The 17,319-nt window shown below is 36.1% G+C and overlaps 1 protein-coding gene across 1 annotated transcript; it reads right to left on the bottom strand.

Moving 5' to 3' along the window:
• Nucleotides 1–294: 294 nt before the first annotated feature.
• On the bottom strand, nt 295–16,570 carry LOC113239459. Its single transcript, XM_026476485.1, has 5 exons — nt 16,367–16,570; nt 9,335–9,556; nt 6,284–7,775; nt 1,540–1,747; nt 295–1,190 (listed from the first exon to the last, which is right to left on the bottom strand). The coding sequence occupies exons 2-4, from the start codon at nt 9,551–9,553 to the stop codon at nt 1,554–1,556; spliced, it is 1,905 nt and encodes a 634-aa protein (XP_026332270.1). The 5' UTR covers nt 9,554–9,556; nt 16,367–16,570; the 3' UTR covers nt 295–1,190; nt 1,540–1,553.
• Between the last annotated feature and the right edge of the window lie 749 nt (nt 16,571–17,319).

The following is a 17,319-nucleotide window of genomic DNA, read 5'->3' as shown; positions in this document are numbered from 1 at the left end:
TAATAGACCAGGTTTTCGACCGGATATTATAAATGCTTTACTTATATTAAACATAACAATATGCAATATTTTGTTGCCTAAAACTAATGACATACTCAAATCGACATGAAACACTACTACTAATTCTTATGATATTGCAAAACACACCTCATAAATCCCAAATTAAATCCGGAATTACAAGGCGAGTTTTCAATTCTCTCCGTTTTTAAATTACTTAGCATTACCATAATTATATATATATATATATATATATATATATATATATATATATATATTCAGTGTAAGGGAACCAGTACAATTTTGACGTCTCTCCTTAAACTAGTAATTAATAAATCTTCGGGTTGTTTAAACATGGCGGCTAACTGCGTACCAAAAATAGCTCGCTTGCATTGCCATTTTGTGAAATAATTAGCGTTTTAAACGATAACACGAAACCGGAAAGACACTATCACTGCTACCGGGCTGCCAAACAAACTGGAAATATGTCGGTTTGCTACGTGCAATTATCTGTTTCTTTGACGGAAATCTTGACACAAATGTTCTTAAAGCTATGGATGTCAGCAGCTAGTTTCTGAAAATTGTTCGACTGAATAAAATTATTCGACTCCTGTTAGAAACCCACTCGCAAATGCTGAAGAAATCTTAAAAAAAAAGGCACCACCGATAAGCTCAAAGAAGAATATTGCAATGTTCGATTGATTCATTTCCCGCGCAATTTCAGTCACAGAGTTTAGAGGGTTGAATTTACTTCTTATGTAATAAATTTTCTGTTTCTTGCTTTTTTGGTCTCTTCAACTTAACAAGCCCAGCAATAACTCGAAACATGTACATGACTAACCAGTGTTGTACAATTTTTCCAGGTTTGGTTCTCCTACATCCAATAAAAACAGTAACAGGGACCTACAATATGCAATAGATTGGTACAGCAGGCCACACCTATAGACACAAAAGTTAAAAAAAATTCCTTGTTATATCTTATGCAAACGATACTTTGACTTGTGAGTGAGTGTACTAATTCTTCTGGTCAACTACACAATATAACGTATAATTTTTTACTACGACATTTATAACGTTACATGTGACATCGTATTTTAATAAATATTCACAAAATAGTGTTGGGTCTTGTGTCTCCATTAGTAGTGTCTGGCCATGGAGCAAACTATATGTGGCAGATCTTCATATTCTTTTATCTGAAAAGCAATAATTCTCATTGAAAAATTAATGCATTATGTTTACAATTAAAGTTTTAACTGTTACTCTCATGGTACAAAATTTACTAAAATTCTAATTATACTTTAAAATAAGTAAATAACACACACAACCATAGCCCCGCTCTAGGGAAACCCTGTATCGCGGGTGCCAAGGATACACACATAGGTACACAACTACAAATTACACCCACGCTCACGAGAGAAATAAATGTAAGCCATACAAATATTTCTTCCGGCCTGGGAATTGCAGCATGGTAACCGTTCAGCCACGGAGACAGTTCAACCACCACATTTAGAACATTACTACCTCATTTTAGAATTTTACTACCTCGTTTTAGAATCTTAGGACTTCTTCCTTCTAGCTGGTCCAGCCCTTTCACAACTAGATTGCAGTTTTTCATCCATTTTGTTGTAGTGAGATTTAATGTGAGCCAATAACTTTTGTTCTCTAGTGAATTTCTCATTACACATATTACATGTGTAGGTTTTCGGTTTGTCGCCACTCTCATTTGAATTATGGTCCTGAGCAGAGTTATCTGTAAGCAAAAGGGTATAAAATGTAAGTCAGCATGCATAGTACATATATATTAATTCATTTTGGATTGCATGGCAAGTACAGAAGATTTTTCTCAACAACCTTTATAATAATGGTAGAACTAACCATAATATGTAATGATCGTAATATCGTTAACGACCAGCACGATGTTTTTTTAATTAGAAATTTAGACATTTGAAAAATAAACTAAGACTATTTTTTAATGCACCATGTATGCGCTCTAAATCTTTTTGGATAAAACTTGTAATCTCGGAGTTCTTAAGTTATCAAAAATTTGTTGCACTATGAGATTGAGAGTTCGTTGCGCATATGTAATAAATTAGACACAATTCAATAGTGGTCATTACATTTTTTTCTTATAATTAGATTTAATCCCACATGATTTGGGTTATTCGCCGTTAGTTGAAAGGGTGCTTGCGACAAAAACTCAAGACCTAAAAATAATGTTTAAAGAAATCAAATGAAAAAACATTTGCAGTCTCCAAATGAAAAAACGTAGACACTTTCTGCAAACGCACTAAGATAAATTTGTATTATTTGCAAAATTTGGAACTTTATTTATGCTTAATTATTTAATTATTACCCTTTTTCACCGTAAAATTCATCACAGTAAAAAAATTTTTATAAAACATTCAGTACTAGAGAAGAAGCCCGTAACCATTATGCCTTTTCTACTTGGCATAATTAATTACAACACTATTGTTAACGTTAGCGTGGTTTTTCATTGTCGTAACTTAGCATTTTCACGATTCCAATTGCACTATATTTTAAATTTATGTGAGCATTGTATAACCGTCATATGGGAAATTAACATTTTTTTAATAACTACATGCACGTAAAGATTACACTGAGGGAGACTTAGAAAGTTGAACGTGACTTGCATCTTTTCATTTAATTAAGAGCGGTTTGACACGCGACTTTTAGCAACGCGACTCCAGCGATTCAGCCGGGATGCGGTCGCTATAGTGCGCGCGGAACTAGCTGGCCGCGCCTTAGGTAGGGACAGGGGTGAGGGGGCGGGTTGCTTGCTGCTCGCAACGCACATGAGATTAGACAGTGACGACCAATCTCGAGATATCGTGAACAATAATTGTTCAGTTATTGAAAAGAAAAAATTAAAGCCAATTGAACTTTTACAAGTTTATATTATACCTATCTAATTAATTGCAATGTACAGTCGGCAGCACATCAGGCCGCCACAAACTGTCAGATTTCCTCAATTGATTTTCAACTTAAAGTCCAGGGAATAGAGTATAAAATTGATTGGATAAATTTGACATTTATGTATTGATGGACTTGCTGTTGTCCGTACATTGCAATTAAAAGTAAAATAAACCAAAAACAAATTAAATGAAATTCTTCCGACATATTTGAATCATTTATGAAATTATTATTAATTAATTAGTGTAACTAACACGACTTTGTATTTATAGATATGAAATTACTCTGACATATTATCCTCTGAATCACTTGATTCTGAATTGTCTGAACTTGAGTCAGAATCATCTTGTAAGTTTATAATGAATTCGTCCATCACAGTATCATATCTCATATCATGATTCCAGTATTCTTGTTCGTTTTTTTGTACGTGGTCGTCGCATTTTTGCCATTGTTCGGCAGAAAATTCAGAAAATAGTCTTGTTAGTATTGTAATTTTCTCGTCCAATGTAGCATTAATGTGATCTCTGGCCAGGCAATTTTTTATATTTGCCCACACAAGCTCGATTGGGTTGAGATCTGGATGATATGGAGGTAGTCTTAGAACAGTATGACCTGCACCTTTCAGAAGTTCATCAATCGTGTATATTTTTTCTGATTGGGTCGTATTAATCAAGCCCAAGAGTTCAGCTTTGACCATCGTGGGAGAAAAGGGCACGTTATGATTTTGCAACCAATTCTGCATATTAATTTTCATACAGGACATAGTCGGTTTCTTCTCAACTTGCACACAGTGGTAAGCTGCATTGTCCATAACTATGACTGAGTTAGGTGGAAGTTTAGGTATTAACTTTCGATCAACCCAGTTGTAAAAATTTGTAGAGTTCATGTCTCCATGATAGTCTCCTGTTTTTGAATCTGATTTAAAAATTAGCAGAGCATCGTCAACTAACCCGTTCCGACTACCAGCGTGAACTATTATTAAACGCCTTACTTTGCCTATATCTGCATAAACACCAGGCTCCGACGAAGATTGCCAACATTTTTGGACATTATGACTTTGGTTAACGTAAGTTTCGTCCAAAAAGAATATATTTCGTTTGTCTTCTCTGAATTTTCTTATGGCCCTCAAATATTTCACTCGCCATTCAACAATGTTTGGTCTCTCTAATAAAAGGGATCTCTTCGATTTACATTTTTTAAATGAATATCCCAGTTTGTGCAAAAGTTCTCTTAAATAAGTTAATCCGCAATCTAAAATATTATCCTCTTTTAACACAGCATTTAGTTTTCGTAGACTTGGATTTGTTTTCTGTACCGTATAAAACTGATTTATTTTTCTTCTTATCACTCCTAAATCAAAATCATCAACTTGTATTTTCTTTTTTATCTCTTTTGGCCTTCGTGGAGAACTAAATTTTGCTTCCCCTGTATTTTGCAAGGATGTTTTACTTTGAGCAATCACTCTCCTTACACTTCGTTCTGATATCCCGGTTGCTTCTGCCACTAATTTATGAATATTCGCATCAGTTTTATATTCTAAACTATTGACATCGGCTTTCCGTTTTTTAAAAAACGTATGCACTTTAAATATTATTTCCTTAGATTGTCTTTTTATCGGCGGACTCATCTTGACATTGCAATCTCTTGTGCGTTTTGTCTAAACTAGCCAGAACTGTCAACGTGTGTTGCCGCCGCGAAGTCCGGCGCCGAACTGAGTATTCTGAGTAATGACATCAAGTGCCCCCGCCTCCCCGTCCCACCGCTCACATACCTAAGGCGCGGCCAGCTAGTTCCGCGCGCACTATAATATAGACATTTACCTACACGCGCGACTTCAAGTGCAACACAAACGCTATGCAAACACGTTTTTAATGATTCAACATAAGCGACTGCGTCGATGCAGTCACACGTTTGCATCGATGCAACCGCCTATACATTGCAAGTGTAGCGATGCAAACGCGCGTTTGTGTCGCTGCTAAAAGTCACCGTATGTAATCGCATCAAGTAATTATATCATACACCTATCTTCTCCGGGAACAATGCAAGCGATAGTTGTTCCACTGGTAAAGAATAAAACAGGCGATATTTCGGACGTGGTTAAATATAGACCGATCTCATTGGCAACGGTGATAGCGAAGGTGTTGGACAGTCTGCTAGACACCAGTTTGGATCAATTTATAAACCTGTATGTTGCTCAATTTGGGTTTCAGCGTAAATTTTCTACCGAGAGAACCCACTGTACGCATGCTTTCTGGACCTTTCGAGGCATTCGATCTTGTGAGTTATGACCTTCTATGGGTAAAGCTGAAGAGAGCGGCATTCCGGAGGAAGTTCTGAGGTTGTTGCGGTTCTGGTATTACCATGAAGACAATAACGTTAGTGCGGCGAAACTCTGTCACGTACAGGTTGGAGTGCGGGGTGAAATAGGGGGGAATTACCTCACCGAAACTCTTCAACTTGTACGTAAATGAGCTACTCGTGAATCTCAGTAATAAACCAGTAGGCTGCTGGATAGCTAGCGTAGCTGTCAGCCGCTTGAGTTTCGCAGACGATATGGTGCTGCTGGGGTGCTGGGTCTCTCGGCTTTAAACATCTAGGGCTTCAGAGCGCTTTTGGGATTGCCGCGTCATTTTGTGCATCTGACACGTTCACAGACGCGCGGACTGATGACTTTCATGCCCTGATGAGAAAGAAGACAGCATCCTTGCTACATGGAACACGTAGTAGTTCCAACAGCATTCTGAAAATATTTACTTGTAAAATAGCAGAGCCCATGCTTGAGCATTTTGTAGGCATGTTGATATGTTGGTAACCCACTTAAATTTTAAAATTAAATTAAAACGTAGATCAAATGTGGAGTGCAATTTTGATCTTATTTTCTGCTTTTTAATTTATTTTTTACTTCAATTTGTTGTTGAATGTTTAGTGTATTTTATTTTATTTCAATTATTTTTTTAAGTCATTTCATTTTCAGTTTGTAATATTTTATTTCAATTTTTTATTGCATTTTATTTCATTACATTTACAAATATTGAACTGTAAACTAATATAGTACATAAGGTTTTCGTAAAACTAACAAGTGGATCTGTTGTCTTGAATAAAAAACTATTATTATTATTTAACATAGTTCGACCATAGTGTGAGCCTACGCCCTTTTCTCTTACGATAACTTCATACCTAATCCACCTAAACAAAAAATAAAAACAGTGGCAGATTCGCCTCTTTTACTGATCACGGCGGTATACGTAACTCATTTTTTGAAAGCGTCATATGCGCCCTTTTAGCTAACAGCGGCAGTACTACCATCAATAAAAGTTGTCGAGTTATCGTGCATAAAATATCCCTGGTTACTCACCTGTAGGCAAAACGTATGATGGCTGCACCAATGGATCTACATTAATAAAAGTAAAATATTGTTGAGGTTTAGTTGGAGCTGCATTCTCTGAAGTAACTCTGAATGGCTGTACCATAGAAGTTTTTCGTGATTCAAGATTGGCGTTTGGTTTTCTAGCCACCTCAAGATCAACACGTGGCTTGGTTGATATAAGTAGTTTGCCTGGACTATCTGTTTGAATAACAGTGCAAGATTGTTTTTTGGCATCTGAAGCATAAAATGGAGCAGGATTTGAAGTTACTCTTGAATGATGAGGTACTGCTTGAAAAATGCCAACTGGATATGGTTTTGAAGTATTACTCGATGTAGTTTCTGCAATACGAGGTTGTAATCTTACTATCTTAGAAGGAGTTTCTTGAATATCATCCATGCTACAAGGCCTTTTTATGGTTTCTTTGCTGGATGAAGGACGCTCAACTGTACTAGAGTTAACCGTTGGGGAGTCATTTATAACATTCTGAAGGCTTGCTGGTCCCACTCTAGATTTTGGACCAGGTCTATATTGTTTAATTTCAGACTTTTTGGCTTCCACATTTGGATTAGTGTTATTTTCTTCTGGTTCTGTCTTATTTTCTCTGGTATTTATATACTTAACAACTGGTGCTTTAGGTAGAGCTGGTTGAATATAACGATTTTTCAAATCAAGTTTTTGTGTAGTGCATCCATGAGTAGCTAAAACATCTTTTTTCAAGAAATTCCTTTTACAGAGTTGGCACTGGAATAGTGTACCAACCCCAGTAACCTTTAAAGTAATCACATGATCCATTATATCGAACGGTGCGGGGTCAGGCTCTGGTGCACATTTTACAATAGCCGTACTATCCGCAGTAGTCCCTAATGAAAAAGTTTTTTCAACTTCAGCATCTTTTTCTTTTTTAATAACTTTATTTACAGTAAGAACGGAAACTGCTTCTGTTGTGTTTATAACTGGTTTAAAGAGACTAGGTTTTCGGAAGTTTATTGTTGATGCAAGCCCTTTTAAAAGAGGTTTATTTACGTAACGTTTATTTACGGCACTAGGTGAACTTTCTAAGATACTTTTATCATTCACAGTTGTGGTGGGCTTTGGTGTGGGTTGTGGCAACACCTGATCCGTATCATCAAGTTCATTTTCAGCTTCTGTTATACTTTCCAATGACGTTTTGAAGTTATCACTTCGTAACTTTCTGGGTTCTTTATGAGATGTTGCTGTCAAGTCTATAGATTTAATCCCTTCCATAGCTTTTTTAATAACAGCATCACAAATATCATCATTGGTAACATTTGATTTATTGAGTTGCTCTTCCCAAAGTATTCGAGATTTGGTTTTAGTGAAAAGTGGACCATTTTTCCCAATTGCTTTGGAAAGGTTTGCCTGAGTATTAATACACTTTTGTATGAATTCATCTAGCTCTTCAATCTTAGCCGAACAACGGAAGCAGATTTTGTGAGGGAGTTCATCATTTTCTGCTATCTGGAAAGTAACAAAACACGTCAATTTTACATCTGAGCCACTAACTTAAAACATTACACGAAGCAAAGTGCCGCAAGCATTTTACAATACTCTTATGAACGGCTGAGACGTATTAGTTACAGGGCAAAAATAAACCTGCTAAATTGTAAGGTACACATTATGCAGACACTGTTAATTTCGAATCTTAAGACTGGTATTTCTTAATTAAAATATAACAATTACGAAATACCTTCTTACATCTATTTAAAATTCGAAATACAAATACTTTCATGAGGTGTATAGAAAATATAAAATACAAAATATTTGACCTAATTTATTTAATAATTACAACAACAAAATACATATTACAAAATACTACAATCGTTACTACTAACCGGACACCACAAAAGTATTTAAAATAATAATTACAAAATATGTATTCATAGTTAAAATACCGCTCATACCAGCTACGGGCTAATATACATTATAAATGACATTGATGCGCTTAGAGCATTATACGCAACAGCATTCGCACTGCACTCAAATGCAATATTATTATTATATAAAACAACATACAAAATCAAATAAACAAGATCACATGAGTAATTAAATATATAAGAAAAATACATAACGTCACCAAGGCAATTTTAGTGTTGACTACATTTTATGGAATATTTTGGTTACCATAAGAAGAATATTTAAAGAACAAAGTTAGACTATTCTATAAAATTCACACCTAAAGATTGCTTATTTCCATCTTATTTCCCACAAACTATGAATAAAATGACTTGCTTCACTTTCGCTGTCAGTATTATTTCTAAGTATCCATACTATAAACAAAACAAGAACATTAGAAATGAAGATAGTACAAGGCCATTTCTTTTTGGCTCATCAATAATGTCTATAAATAATAAGCTATGTTTCACCACATTAAAGCTAAGTGTTCATGTAAATCCAAAAAAATGATATTCAAAATAAAATCAAACTACTAACTAAACTATTGTCCAACTGTTAGGGACAGGTCTCCACTAAAGAGGTTTACGCCTAGCCTCTTTAGGGCCGGACCAATTTGGGTCCCATAAGTCTATGTTAACTTTCGTTAAAGAAAGTAATAAAAGTATTTTCACGACAATTTTCCCCTTGAATGAAAAAATGATCGTTAATAATCAATACATAATAACATAGTTAAAATGCTTAACAAAGGAGTGTATTCTGGCAATAGCACGTTTACTGTAATATGTGTTTAAAATATAAGAACCATTGCAAGAAGATAGACTTGTTCAAGGCCCAGCTCTATGTGTTACCGGCTGTATATGTATAATGTACCTACTGTTAGTCATGTTTTAATTAGACATTGTTTTATTTTGCATTACGTTCGCAATTGCATTTTTGTGATTCCAGCAAGGCAAATTATTAAATATAAAGTAGTAAATCACATTTAACTTTAGGACACATTACAGTTGCAGGTTTTAGGTTTACCCTTCACATCCATTGTAATCTAAGGCATTCTGTAGACTTAAAATTGGAAGAAGATACGAAAGCTTATACCACTGAATTTGAAAACAGTTTGAGATACTTACCACAAATGGCAATATATAGGAAATTTTCTTAGCCACAGTCTTATCTGCATCAAAAATGTTAAGAAAAGGTCCATCCTTCGCTTCACATAGTCTGCAAATTTTTGTCCAGCCAAATGGGACAGCAACAGGATTTGGTGATATAGATGTTGTTAATTCTTTTGGCACTTTTGACTTGACTGGAAAGTTCTTCTTTTTCTTTAAACGTTTGACGTTACCCATGTTCTAAAAAGACAAGGATGTAACACGTGAAATATTTATTATCATTGTTCATATGGTGTATTATCTACCAAAGGGTCTGGGAGCCATATATTTCAACAGTATGATAATCTCGTCTTAATGAAAATGACGAAATTTATTGGTTGTTTAAACTTTTTATTCCTTTCTGCTTCATGGAAGACTTTTTCTTTACGTTACAAATGCTTTAAAAAAAAACAAACAAATGAAATAAAGGTAGCCAGTGTGTGACCTTATTACTGTTTAAGGGTGTTACCACATCCCTCTATTCCCACTAGTTCAGTTGACTGAACTAACGAGACTCATTTTCCCCATTTCTTCAGTTGACAGAACTGATGAAATTAAGGTCCTCATTTCTTCATTAACCTATGTGGTTGATACCCTACCAGATTCGTAGTACCATCGTAGTGACTAATTGGTGACGCGAAGAGCACTTGGTACTTGGTGCAACGGGCTGGTATCCGCAACTCGACGACAAAGCGCCTATTTTCCGTGTGGGACGCGAAGAGTAATTTGCTGTTTTTGTGGTCCCACCAACATGGTTAAAAATAATTAAAAATTGAGACTGAGTTCAGTAAAAAAAAAAGCGTGTTATATTTTCAACTGTGCAAACAAGATAGAAATTATTTATAGTTCAATCAACTAACTGGGACTGGACAACAGAACTAATGTAGAGACAGGATGGACAACTGAAGTAGTGGGAATAGAGAAAATAAAAAATCTCTACTAAACCAGAGGCAAAAGCTTATTTTATTTTCAACTGGGCAAACGAGAAAAAAAATCTCGTAGAATTGGAAGAAGCTATCAGTAAACTACGCTGGGATATCATCGGGCTACCTGAAGTCCGAAGAGAGGGGGAGGACTCGATAATCCTTAACTCCGGCAACTTACTGTACTACCGGGAGGGCGATCAACAGTCCCTCGGGGGTGTCGGGTTTATCGTCCACAAGTCCTTTGTTAACAACATGATTTCCATCGGAAGTGTGTCGACCAGAGTGGCATACCTGATACTCAGAATATCAAAACGATATTCGTTGAATGTCATTCAGGTATATGCTCCGACCTCGACACACCCAGATGACGAAGTGGAGGCTATGTATGAGGAAATCTCCAAAGCCATGCATAGCTACAAAACCCAACACGGTTGTGATGTGACCTCAATGCAAAGTTGGGAAATTTGGAGTTGAACAACGGAACGCCAGAGGCCGCATGTTGGTTGATTTCATGAAAAAGGAATACCTCTATATGTTGTGCACCTTTTTCAAGAAATCTCCAACTCGAAAATGGACCTGGATGAGTCCGGTCGGTAAAGTAAAAAATGAGATTGACTTTATCATGTCGACGAAAAAGCATATATTCAATGATGTCTCTGTGATCAACACAGTTAAAACAGGAAGCGATCGCCGGCTGGTACGAGACACATTGAATATCAACATAAGGCTTGAAATATCTTACTTACTTATTTACCTTAATTTAATACAGAGCGTATTTGAGAAGCCATTAAGCGGAAAAAAGGCTCCAATGTGTTCGCGAGATATCGATTGGGCAAAGCCAACTGACGAAACTGAAAACTGATGACGATAGCATCATTTCATGTAAGCCTGAAATCCTGAAGGAGATATAGAGTTTCTATCGACAGCAATACTCCACGAAAGCACCCGTTGAAAGCGAGGCTAAAGACCCCAGAGCCAAGCTTACCCGACATTATACCGAAGATATCCCAAACGTCAGCCTATATGAGATTAGTGTGGCTCTCAAACAACTCAAGAACAAAGCGGCGGGCGATGATGGAATCACTACAGAACCTGTAAGAGCTGGCGGCAAGCCGATACTTAAATTCCTCTAGAAGCTTTTCAATTCTGTCATCGTCGAAGGACAAACGCCGAAGGCATGGGGCACAAGCGAGTTCGTCCTGTTCTTCAAAAAGGGTGATAAAACACCGTTGAAGAACTATCGGCCAATCTCTCTTCTGAGCCATATCTATAAGTTGTTTTCGAGAGTTATCGCGAATCGTCTCGCCCGCAGGTTTGACGACTTCCAACCTCCCGAACATACCGGTTTCCGAAAGGGTTTTAGTACTATAGACCACAACCATAAGCTGCCGCAGGTTATACAGAAGACCGAGGAGTATAACCGACCACTTTGCTAAGCGTTTGTGGACTATGAGAAGGCCTTTGATTCGATCGAGCCCTGGGCAGTGCCGCAGTCTCTCCAAAAGTGCCAAGTAGACTATCTATAAGTAGGTATATCGAGGTGTTAAGGTACTTATACAAAAACGACACTATGTCAGTCCGATTACAGGATAAGAGCTCTAATTCTATCCAACTGCAACGAGGCGTGAGACAGGGAGATGTGATATCTCCGAAACTGTTCTCAGTTGCGTTGGAGGATATTTTCAAGCTTCTGGACTGGAAAGGACTTGGCATCAATATCAATGGTGAATATCTAACACACCTTCGATTTGCCGATGATATAGTTCTTATGGCTCAGAGCTTGGGAGATCTGAACACAATGCTCGAAGATCTCAGAAGTTTTTCCCAAAGAGTGGGTCTAAGGATGAACATAGACAAGACAAAGGTCATGTGGAATGCCCATGTTGTACCCGCTCCAGATAAAATTGGGAGCACTACACTCGAAGTTGTTGACCAATACGTATACCTGGGGCATACAGTCCAGTTAGGTAAGTCCAACTTTGAGAAAGAGCTCTCTCGTAGAATCCAGCTCGGATGGGCAGCGTTCGGGAAACGACAAAAAATCTTTGCGTCCAAATTAACTCAGTCTCTCAAGACGAAAGTCTTTGACCAGTGTGTATTGCCAGTGATCACATATGGATCAGAAACATGGGTCCCTCACTATGGGCCTCATAAGAAGGCTCAAGGGCAGTCAGCGGGCAATGGAGAGAGCTATGCTGGGTATTTCCCTACGTGATAAAATCAGAAATGAGGAAATCCGTAGAAGAACTAAGGTAACCGACATAGCTCGAAGAATTGCTTAGCTGAAGTGGCAGTGGGCGGGACACATAGCCAGGAGAACCGATGACCATTGGGGCGGAAAGGTTCTTTAATTGCGACCGCGCACCGGACAACCCTCAGTGGGTATGCCCCCCACCAGGTGGATAGACGAACTGGTAAAGGTCGCGGGAAGCCGATGGATGCGGGCAGCGCAGGATCGATCGTCATTGATATCGTTGGGTGAGGCCTATGCCCAGCACTGGGCGACGTATGGTGATGATGGTTCTTCGAATCACAAACATGAAAGTTTACAAAAAAAATATATAATAGTTATAATCTGTTCCAAACCACTGTACTAGAAAAGTAAACAAACAGATCATTGACCCGACCATAGATAGTTTAGTGATGGTCAACTGTACTGCCAACTACAAATTAATTAATTAATTGAATGAATCTGTTGGAATAACTGGGTTTTATATAATGAAATGAGTTTTGTGATTTTACTGTTGATTACTTTACAATAAATATGTGATTCAATACTGAGTAATGATATTACATGAGATTAGATTTTTTTCTTACATAACCTATAAACGCAAATTTAAATCTAATTTGAAATCCTCCTTCATATCCTTACACTTAGATATTCATTCGATTGTGATTAAATTTTCGATTCACTAATTGATAACAAAAACTTTAATTGAATGAACTGAACGAGTTATTTCCGTCCAGTCCTGTGCAACCATAGACTATTCACAAATCTATATTAGCCAAAGAACCTCATTTTTTAAATAACATTTTTCAAATAATTTTTAATGTTATTGAAATGAATATTGCTGGAAAAAGTGATGAGACAAAAGGGGGAGCTGAGGGCTCTGAGCCCATTTAAAAAATTAAGTAGCGGGTGAGGTCTGAAGGCTCCCTGTGAGTACAGATCTCAGCTTAGGATGCTACTAGACCTAGACTAGTTGGAAATCTGCTCACAGATGGAAATTTGGTCACAATATACCCTATATTTTTTTTAAGTCTACGTACTTACGTACGTAAATAGTATACTTTTTTCAATAAAAAAAAATAAAACAGATTAATTTCCCTGGCAAAATGCGCTAACAATCCTAAAAGCCCGGAAGTCAGCAAAATGCTTTAAATTCAAATGATATGTAAAGCATTTTGACGTGTCAACGTCAACGTGTTATGCCAGAAATCCAAAATTCCGAACGGGCAGACTGTCAGATTAGGAGAATGCCAGATTTGCAGAAAACCAGATTAGCAAAATGCCAGATTCTCAGAATGCCAAGTGTTGCTGCTAGGAACAGGCCTCTCTCCTCCTGAGATACAAACTAATGTCCAGACTTCATTCGTCTGAATAATGAAGCGAAGCTCTGATATTTTACTTATTTAGTAAAAACAAAATGTAGTTTCCTTTAACTTCTAAATTTTAACTAATTTGGAATTCCTAACAAAATAATGCATTTCAAAACATGCGTACATACCAATATAACAATATAAGTTAGTAATATCTAATTGAAGCTCTAAAGTTAGCAAGTTTCTTTGATAAAAAAAAGATCAGATATTTAGTAGTTAAAGGAAACTACATTTCGTTTTAACATTTGGCATTTTGAGAATCTGGCATTCTGCTATTCTGACATTCTGCCCGTTGGGCATTTTGCGTTGGCATAAGGCGTCAAAACCTCAGACATATATCTAGATAGACGCCGCAAGTACAGCAATTTGTATGAAAACCAAGCGTGGCACATCTTTTGTACCCACTATGATGTCACAAGAACTATTTCGTGATGGAAACCTCTTTCCGCTCGCTCTAAATCGATTGATTGAACGAGATACGCGTAAACACGCGCATTGCATTCAATTAATCAATTCTAAATAGAATAATTTTTGTTCATGTATTTGTTTATTACAAGTATTCGTAATATTAATATAGTAGAAAAATACTGGAGTAAGATAGTTAAGTCCTTTATTTTACTTGTTTTAAAAAAAATTTTGATTACTTAAAGAAAATTACTAACTTTTAATCAACTTCAAATATTAAAATTATTGCCCTTCCAATAAAATGAATTTATTATAATAACATCTTTTTGTAATAGAAGGTCGTATTGATTAACTTAAATAAAGAAAATGCAAGTCAATATATGTATGAACTTGCAACTGCCTTAATTAATTTTACTACATGGTTTTCTGTTGGTAATTGATCAAATTGATGAATGGAAAGACAAATTAAAATGTTACTGCTGACAAAATATGGTAAAATCTTATTAATCAGAAGAGCTTTACTAAAGTTATTTATTATTATTATTATATATTTGTGATTATTTTTTTTTATTTTTTTTTATTTGTTATAATAATCTCAGATTTCTAACTCTGCTGCTCTGCATATTTGGATAGCATCTTAGGTGGGAGAAGCTCTATCTGAGATTTCTAACATTGCTGCTCTGCATATTTGGATAGCATCTTAGGTGGGAAAAGCTCTAGCTTTTACTTAGGTGGTCTACCACCTTAGTCCTCGAAAGCAACTCATACGAATGATCAACTTCAGGTTTTTGTAAAGACAGCTCACTGTTAATTATATATTTTTAAATAATTAAACTTTGAATTATATATTTTTTTATATTATTCATACTACATCTCTGGCGATGTATGTAATTATTTGCTCACTATATTCAGACATTCGAGGCAACATGCTGCAAAAATTATCAACATTACAGATACTACTGATACTTATTTATTTATTTATTAACCTATACTATACTGACATTCAATTATATTCATATATTACTTAAAACTATAACATCAGTGCGTCCTGAAGATGTTTAGGTCTCCAATAGGATAATAGATACTACAAAACTGACAAAAAACAAAACATTACTAAACATTATAACAAAAGAATTATAGAATATTTTTATAATATTGTTAAGGTCATAGTAATTTTCGTCCCCTTCTTTTCAAAATCGATCAGAATCGAGAACAGGGTTGTTTAACGCATACATCACTAAATGTTAAATTTGGCCAGAGAAATCTACAAGCAACCATACCACGAAACTGAACATGTTATACAAAAGTGCGTTCATTCGATATTCATGGTGTATTAACAAAGGATCACAAATATATTGCACCAAATAAAAGCAGCAATGTATTACAAATCATGAGGCATACACTCGGTTGCATATTTGTTTCCTCGAAATTCATACAAACCCAAAATAATTGTTTTTAAAATAAATTATGCATCGTGTGATTACGAAATCACTTGCCTGTGGAAGGAAACGTCCCTGTTTACCCATTTACCCGCAGTTATGGTGCTTTTGCAGTTTATAATGGCACAATTATGCATTTTTCGCATTTTCGACTGGTGTTCATCTACGATAACGGTCAAGCGCGTTCTGAAGTGTAGCAGCGGCAACTAAGCGAGTTCCACTTACTTTGGGCACGCGAAGTACGTACACTTGCGTCTATCTAGTTATATGTCTGTGGCCAAAACGATGTAGAGATATTATGGGGAAAATAAGTTGAAAAGTCCAATACGAACTGAGGACAGCCGAAAATAGAAGGTATTTCGACGATATTTACAGTACAATTCAGTCTATTTATTTTAATGCCCTAAAATACTAACGTACTTAAAAATATTCAAATGTAATTTCACTATCAAAAAAATTATTCTCTTCCTGACATGCCGAGATCACGGTGACACCTTTATAGGCAGTTTGCGCATATACATGACTATCTGAGTACTGAAAAATGATCTCAAAGTGGTCAAAATCTCATTCAGTATTAGGTATTCTTTTTATAACAATAGGTAAGGTAATAATAATACATAAGGTAGGTCATTTTAACTTACAAATCTTGTACTTCCTACTTTTAATCAATTCCTCTATTGTAAGCTTGTTTGGTAGATCTCTTACAGGTGTTAATCACTTTTAATAAGTATGGGCTAATATAACTTCTTCGAAATACTGCACTGCTAAGGTAAAGGACATAAAATTTACCGGTAATAACAGTCAAATCACGAACTCACTAAAATGGCTGACGACAACAACCACCACGCTCTACCACAGACCAAGGCGATTTCTTTTTTAATTTATTGCTGGCCATGGAAACAAAGTCCTTCGGCCGAGAGCAAAGCGAGAAAAACCAGTGTGACCAGATCTAAATTGATAATCTTGCAGTTGCCCTTCTAAGGGTCGTATTCCAGAATTCTACTCAATGTCGAGTTCTTAGGTTTTCGCGATTGTTACACATAGGAAATGAAACTAGTTTTCCGGATTCAAATCGCGTATATTTGTTTTTTCAAACAAACCGACGTTTCGGGCCCTTTACAGGTCTCATGGTCACGGTTGACGCATTGAGTAGAGTTCTGGAATACTACCCTAAATATTACTAAAATCTGCTAACCATTTTTGAAAAACTTAATTATTACGTTATGGACATGACATAGACATTTGGACAATCTTTTTTTAGCTATAGAAATTTATTTTATAATTCACGCTTAATAAAACTGCAATAAAAGTTCCAAATGTAGAACAATATAAATCTTGGAAATTATATTTTTCCAATTTCTTATTTTTTTCCAATTTTTCAACTATTTCAATTTTTCGGAAAATTACCCAAATGTATGTGGAAAAATTTTTACAAATGCGTGTCATTGCCATCCATAGACTAAAGAATAATTGTATTCTGGCCACGCCAACTTAATAGATGTCGCTACCCTAAGAACCTGCTGGACAGGGACAGACATACGACATTCCGTCTGATTCCAGTCGCCATCTTAATTTTAGTACAGTGGTTGTCAGG

The sequence above is a fragment of the Hyposmocoma kahamanoa genome, unplaced genomic scaffold, assembly GCF_003589595.1.
Source record: "Hyposmocoma kahamanoa isolate Upper Pololo Valley unplaced genomic scaffold, ASM358959v1 99879, whole genome shotgun sequence".
In the NCBI taxonomy this organism is placed as follows: Eukaryota; Metazoa; Arthropoda; class Insecta; order Lepidoptera; family Cosmopterigidae; genus Hyposmocoma; species Hyposmocoma kahamanoa.
This window is presented reverse-complemented; position numbering and strand designations above follow the sequence as displayed.